General features: G+C 42.7%; 1 protein-coding gene across 1 annotated transcript in view; it reads left to right on the top strand.

Moving 5' to 3' along the window:
- The window catches only part of st8sia2 (ST8 alpha-N-acetyl-neuraminide alpha-2,8-sialyltransferase 2), a 14,393-nt gene extending 7,790 nt beyond the window's left edge, over positions 1–6,603 (top strand). The window contains exons 5-6 of the mRNA XM_005729932.1: positions 811–1,104; positions 4,946–6,603. Of these exons, the coding sequence (XP_005729989.1) occupies positions 811–1,104; positions 4,946–5,258 (607 nt within the window). The 3' untranslated portion in view covers positions 5,259–6,603. The remainder of the gene's footprint in view (positions 1–810; positions 1,105–4,945) is intronic.
- The last annotated feature ends 915 nt before the right edge of the window (positions 6,604–7,518 follow it).

Raw genomic sequence — 7,518 nt, 5'->3', positions numbered from 1 at the left:
AGGCAGCTCTAGTTAAACTATGGCTTTTATATAAAACTTGTCATTAATCTTTAGTTAAGAATCACTGCACTGAATTTTGATTCTTTTTACACTGATGTTTCAGATGATGAAAGTTTGACTGAAAGCAAAGAAGTCCTGGTAATTTATCATTGAAAATATGAACAAACCCCGCAGATCTGAAGTGCTCAGACTAAACAAACACTGTAATCAGTGTGTAGATAAGAGAATAAAAACGTATTAACAACAAGGCCTCCTGATGTCTCCTCCCCGCCTACAGAATGGAGATGTTTCGCTGTGAGGATAATTACCAGCTTTGTGTTTTTCTGACATTTACTTTCAGGCGGAGACTAACATCAATGAAGAAAATGCCACCCTGCTTTCCTGCTGAATTTCACCTTTACTTCTGCTCTGTTTCACTCTTCAGACTTTGGGTGGTGGTGGGGGAAACAGATGGTTGCTAAATTACGTGGAAAAAATAAACGAATAAACAAAAGTTTCTCGTCAAGGTTTCACGATGAGATGATCGAACAGCTTCCACCATTGACTTAATGCAACCCGTCAGTTATCCACCTGTGTTTCATTAATCAGAACCACATAGGGAGGTGAAAGTTACTTAAAAGTTGCCTTCATAGAGGATATCAGAGCTTTAACTGTAACATAAAGGTGGAAAGTTTTGACTTTCTTTACTTTTGTATACTTGTAAAAGCCTTACACATCATTAGCGAACCATATATTTGATTCATTTGTGTAAATTCTAGGTGTTTAATAGAGTATTTCCCCATGTTAAAACTGAACGCTCTTTGCTTTAAGGTGTAACCTGGCACCGGTGGAGGAATACTTTCAGGACGTGGGATGGCGGACCAACTTGGTGACCATGAACCCGTCAGTAGTGCAGCGAGCCTTCCAGGACCTGGTCACCAATGAGTGGAAGGAGCGCTTCTTACGGCGTCTTCGAAGCCTCAGCGGCAGCGTGTTGTGGATCCCAGCCTTCATGGCCAAGGGGGGAGAGGAGCGCGTGGAGTGGGCACTGCGTCTCATCCTGCTGCACACCGTAGACATACGCACCGCCTTTCCATCACTGCGCCTTCTCCATGCCGTCAGAGGGTAAGATGCTCAAGCACAGACTTATAAGAACACCTGTGAGCAGCACACTCAAAGGGGCTGACGAAGCCAATCTGCAGCCCAGGTGGCTATTTTTAAGCACAGCTGATCACCGGGGGCAGTCGGTGAGATAAAGCTACTCTGCCTTTCTCCACTCAAGGGCCCACCTATCAAATTTACCTAAAAGGGAAACTGTTATGCTCATTTTTCAGCCCTATAGTTTTATTCTGGGTCTCTGACTGAGTAGCTTTGCATGACTCACAGTTCCAAGAATGACTTATTTTGGTTAAACGTCCCTCCCCACTGTGCAGCCTTTAGTTGATCTTCTATTTGTAACAAGTCATATTAGCTCACTCCATTTAAGCCAACTTACTGCTGAAACTGTCAGTGCTTTTGTCTTTGGGAAAGCCAAATTGAGTATTATTTTGGACAATAACTTCTTTCTAATAATTTGAGGACTCTCGGTCTGTCCGTCCATCTGTTCTCCAACTGTTCTTTCAATCCACTTCAAATTTTGCAGGGGTATTAGTGGGGCCCCTGGCTGAGTGCAGTGCCCAGTTTGACGTCATTTGAATGAACGGCTCACAAGATTTTGACTAAAAGAGTGACAGCTGTGCTGTGCCGTTATCGTTCTGTGCTTCGCTTTTGCCTCTCAGCCCTAAGTTTAGGATCACAGCTAACTGCCAAACACTAACCTGAACCTAATTCTAATTTTAACCCTAAGCTTAGTCTTAACCCTCAAAAAGGGCCTTGAAATTTGAAAGCATGACAGAAAAGTGCCAACTTTTAAAAAATGTAATTAAATAAAAATCGCACGAAGACAGCTGAACAAGTATGAACGACATTTCTTTGTTTACACTTTTATCTCGTTGTATGTGTTTGCTTTCCTGAAACGGTCTGTCTGTTCTGCACAGGGCTGTTTTAAACGGGCACCATCGCACTCATTTGTTCGGTTGCTGTCTCCTTTTATAGCTGTCCTCTTTTCAAGTCTGCAGCTTTAGGATCGCCTGCTTGTGACACATTTATGGGACACTTGTATATTGTGGAAACTCGGGGGAAAAAAGGGAGGAAAAGAAATGGGTTTCTTTTTCCCAAAATGAGCACTGTGACAAAAAAATAAGGAAAATATAAAATAGGCCCACTTTATATATAAAATACCAATTTAACCCTGGATACAATGTGATGGGGTCAATTTGGGAAATGTGCTTCTTTCACATGGGCAGATGTTGCTTCAGGTCTAGTCTTGTCTGATGTCATGTCAGGTAAGAAGCATTTAGCTTAGTGTGAATATCTTGAGGAAAGGAAAGGAAAAGTACTAGCCTGGTCTCTTTGGCTCAAGTTGAATGTTTGCATATGCTGCTTAGTTCTGTCCAACAGTGCTGCACCCGCACAATGCTCAATGCTTGCTTTGAGGGCAGGGTGCATGAGAGGATTCAGTACAAGTCCACAAGGACACGCACGGTGTTTAAGTCCATCTCCTTGTGCACACTTTCCACTAAAGCTGCTTGAGCACAGAGTGAAGTTAAAAATTCTCTAGAAATTGAGTGCTGTGTTTGCCCACCATGCTTGGGAAAGGCTTTTCCATAGTGCTTAGCACGCATGGTAATCAACATGGTGCAGCAGACCAGTCTTTAAGCAGCTGCTGTACTTCACAGCAAAGATACCGTGGCTAAAAAGTGTGAGAGTCACCCAGCGTTTCGTAATCATCCGCAGGAGCTCTGTGTGGTTTGATTAGATGGTCCTGCCCAGTTACAGCTGGGAGAGGTTAACCTGCATCATCACTCCAAAATGAAACCACAATATCATCCTCATGGTGAAATCAAAAGAAAAGTCACGGGGTCAGAGGTGGTGCTGGACCAAAATATAATATGACATTTCCATTGAGTCACAGCGCTCCCACCATTTGACTCTATCTTGGTTAAAAAAAAAGCAGGGAGCAGCGAGTCCTGCACCCGACACCGTGACATTGCCAGGCAACCAGCAGAGATGCTGCATTAAAAAGCTGTGTGGACTGACCTCATGGTGTTCATAAAGTCAATCTTTCGACTTGATTCTCTGCAAGAAAGCAAATACACACATTTCACAATTCAGCGTCACGCTGAGGCTTCACTGATGAGGCGAAGTCAAAATCTCGGTGATCACATGTTCCCGTCAGCTCTTTAGCCTGATTTATACGAGCTTGTGAAAAGATCAGTTTGCCTAATTATTTGCAAATGTTGTTGATTTGTTCCTTCTGCTGCTTTTTCCGGAGCTCCTGCATAGCTCAGATAATAGGAAAAGCTGCTGCGCTGTGGTTTAATGTGTTGTGTTTAGTGCATTTGGTTAATCATGTTATAAATTCCATTTATTATCATTACTGTTATCTTTTTTTATTTAACAGCTTGTCAGTGATTTTTTTTAAGAAGTCCTCTTTACACTGATGTCAAATGTCCTAAAGTGCATTTGGACATTTATAAAAATCCCTCTCTGCTATTGCTTGTGTGTCCTCGCCTCTGTTATCATTAGCACACTCTGCCCTGGTTCTTTCCTGCCTCGTTAAAAGCCTAACAACCACCGCTGGTCGGTGACCAAATTATGCGATTTTCTATGCTCCAACTCACTCTCGGTATTGCAAAGAGGTACAACCAGCCATGATTTTTCTTGTTTACAGACCGTAAGAAACAGTCTTTGCCCTAAATCGATAGTCGTGCCTGATAAATGCTCCCCTGACCTTTCCTCGGAAAAGCTGAACTTTAAATCGTGCTAGTTTGCAGTAGAGAATAAATCTTATGTGCTCATATTCACCGCAACCAAATCTCAAATCTCACCTCGGATGATGCCACTGATAATTAAACCCTGTTCTCCTGCCCACTGTTTGTCCTGCACGGCTCATGAGCTGATTAGAGTGGGAGGTTACTGCTGCTGCATCTCAACACGAGCTTCCACATTAACTATAGAGGGTGTTAGAGGAGAGGCTGTTGTGGCCTCAAGGCTGGGCAAATGGGCCAGTGACTGGAAAGGAAAATGAAGCTGATGCAAGCGAACGTGTGACCATCTGTCCCCGAAGCTGCTCCCAAGGGGAGCGTGTGGCACGTCACTGTCACAGGAGCTGCTAGTCACCTCAGGTAGAGAAAATAGTCGTGCAGAGCAGCTGTGGCGTCTGCAGCTTTTGTTAAAAAGGCTCACGCAGTGAAAAGAACGTACAGTCTGTGCTGCTCAGCAACACTCTGCAAAAAAGTAAAACATAAAAAAATCGTCCACCTAAATATTTTTGATTTCATGTCAAATTCAGCAGCCAGGAGTTACTGCAGTTCTGCAACTGCAGTGAAAAAATCCAACTCTCGACAGATAGAAGTCATTTTCTTTCCCCTGTAGATGCTACCAGCCTCGAGCTTAACAATAGAACTGCAATAATTGTAAACCACTGTTTTTAAAAGGGTCACAAAATTAAAAATCCCATTTCCTACAGCTTCAACCAATCACCAGTGGAAAACTCAAAGGTAAAAGAGAGAGAGGGAAGAAAGCAGCCAGTCATCACGTTTGAAAGACTGAAATGATTAAACCAACTGACCTACAGAAGACTTTAGGAATATGCGAGACAGTTGTGAGGCCAGTGTGTTGTTGTTTACATCAGAAAGGTGTCGGTCAAACTCTCTATTTTTGCTTGTGTCACGCAGGATTCAACTCCTCCTCTTACTGAAGGAGAAAAGTGGTTCTTCCCAGTGAATGCAGAGCTCACTGTGTACCCAGAAAAGAGTTATGGACACCTTCATTGCTCATCCTTTTGTTCTGGTTCTGTCCGAGTGTCTCCTGTTTTGTCCCTGAATGTCTTATCTTACAGCTCTGTCTCTGTCTGCATCTGCAGGTACTGGCTGACGAACAACGTCCACATCAAACGTCCGACCACCGGCCTCCTCATGTACACAATGGCCACTCGCTTCTGCGAGGAGATCCACCTTTACGGCTTTTGGCCCTTTTCGCTCGACCCGCAAGGCAAACCGGTTAAATACCACTACTACGACACCCTCAAATATGAGTACACCTCCAGCTCGAGTCCTCACACCATGCCTTTGGAGTTCAGGACCCTGAGCACGTTGCACAGACAGGGGGCGCTACGGCTCCACACTGGGGTTTGTGGCATCCAGCAGAGACCACAGAAAGATCTCCAGAGCAAATAGCAGAAGGTTCTGTGGCAAGCAGACTTGACCACGAGCAGTTTTTCTCGTTGCTAGCACTTTTATGAGACTTGAATTAACTTATTTTCAACAGCTGGAATGAACAATTTTTCTATTTCAAGCTCAAAGAGTGACCAACTCCACCCTCAGGCCTGAGGTCTCTCCACAAGCACATCTTTTTTTGCGTGTCTGTATGTGTGTTGATTAAATAAATTAATGAATATAATTTCATTTTTATATTCTAAATTAAAAGTAGCTGACATCCCACAAGTGTTAAAAGTTAATAAGGCTGGCTCTGAAATTCATATTCCAACTTTGCGATGACAAGACTCAATTTAGGGGTGTTTTGTGAGCTGTTAAATTACTGGTTCGCTTGTTGAGCCACAAGATGGAAGCACTTAATAATCAGGAAGAATGATGATAGAGGAAAAAAGGGGACCAACATTTCTTTTTAAAACACTTTGAAGTGGAATCTCTTAAACGCTTTCTATGACATAACCTTACTTTAATGTTAGAAGGTTAATAACAAGCAAAAACTCAAACCTCCAATAAACCAGAGCCACCGTCTAATAAAGTCAGGTTACCTTGAGAACCAAATCAAGAAAGGAAGGCGTGAGCATAATGGAGGAGTGTACCAGCTGTTCACATACGAATGTTTACTCAGACTTTGCCAACGGTAAACCCACTTTGTAAACTTTCCTCAAACAGCACCAGCCCTGTTTCCTCACCGGAGGGCGAGACGGTAGCTGGATGTTTGTACTAAGAAGAGGTTTACTTTTTGAGATGAATGTATTCGTTGGCTTCCTTACAAACCTGGGAACAAGCAAGCTCCATGATGTGCTTTTAAATTAACATTAAGTCGCAATCAGCAGCTATTTCAGTGAAATATCACTGAGAGGACCCCGAGCTGGACATCTGTATGCCTTTATTCATGTGGAGCAAGGGTTCTCAAGGTTTTTATGACCAATGTAGGGAGAGGAGGGCTGCACACATCACAAACACTGGAAATGTGTGTGACGTGTCTGTTATTTGTGTTTTTAATTGACTTTTGGCGACACTTAATATGTTCAGTGTTGCATTTCTTGACACCAGCTATATATGTCAGTGGTAGAAAGGTTTAGTCTGCTATAATGGCTGTAACACAGATATGTGCTGCTACACTCACTGGCCACTTTGTTAGGCACAGCTGTTCAACTGGTTGTTAATGCAAATATCTCATCGACCAATCATGAGGCAGCAGTGCATTTGGGAATGTTGGCAAATGTGCTCAAGATGACCTGCTTAGGTTTGAACTGAGCATCAAAATAGGGAAGAAAGGGGATTTAAGTGACTCTGAATGTGTCAGACAGGCTGGTCTGAGTATTTCAGAATCTGCTGATCTGCTCGGATTTTCCCACACAACCATCTGTAGGGTTTACAGAGAATGGCTGGAAATGCCTTGTTGATGTCAGAGGTCAGAGGAGCACGGCTAGACTGCTTTAATCTGACTCAAATTATTGTTACAACCCAGGTATGCAGAAGAGCTTCTCTGAACACACAACACGTTGCACCGTGAAGCAGACGGGGCACAGCGACAGGAGACCACAACGGGTGGTCGTGGAATGTTTCCAGCACATATCCCATAAAGCATTAAGGCAGCTTACTAGCAAGGTAACCTAATGAAGTGGTCAGTGAGTGTAAAGAATAGTTTGATGTGTGGATTAGTTAAATATAAACTAGTGCATTTCTTTCTTTGTTGCCCTGAAAGACCTCGTAACATGTTACCAAGAGCTGCTACGGGCAGGTCACACTTTAAGAAATATGGAGGTAGAGTGATGTGTTCATTTTTCTTGTAGAGCATGTTTGGAATTAGTATTAAACCAATATAATAGTTTGATACATAGTATTGTGCCTATAATAAATCAATTCCACCAGTCCCTAAGTGGACCATCCCCATGCCCAGACACTATAAAAGGTTTTATTCGGCTGTGAGTTCTTTAACCTAGTTATCAGTTTAAAATAAAAACAGAGTATGCAAAAAACGTCTCGTCGTAGGCCTCTGGTCAGGATACAAACTCCTTTTTATGTACATTTTAAGGCCAGTAGTAGACTGGCTTTTCAAACGGGAACATCTTAACTCAAGATTAAATTGTATTTTTGTACTTCGAGGATCCACCTCATCAAAGGGGGTTTTGTTTTGGGCTTTTTCTTTTTTTTTTTTTTTTTTTTGGAGAAAGAGTGTAGATCTCATTTTGGCCAAGAAGCTCTGGGTATTTTTCTGTAA

The sequence above is a fragment of the Pundamilia nyererei genome, unplaced genomic scaffold, assembly GCF_000239375.1.
Source record: "Pundamilia nyererei isolate P.nyererei 1_Seehausen unplaced genomic scaffold, PunNye1.0 scaffold00035, whole genome shotgun sequence".
Taxonomy (NCBI): domain Eukaryota; kingdom Metazoa; phylum Chordata; class Actinopteri; order Cichliformes; family Cichlidae; genus Pundamilia; species Pundamilia nyererei.
Note: the sequence above shows the minus strand (reverse complement) of the source record. Positions and strands in the feature narration are given on the sequence as shown.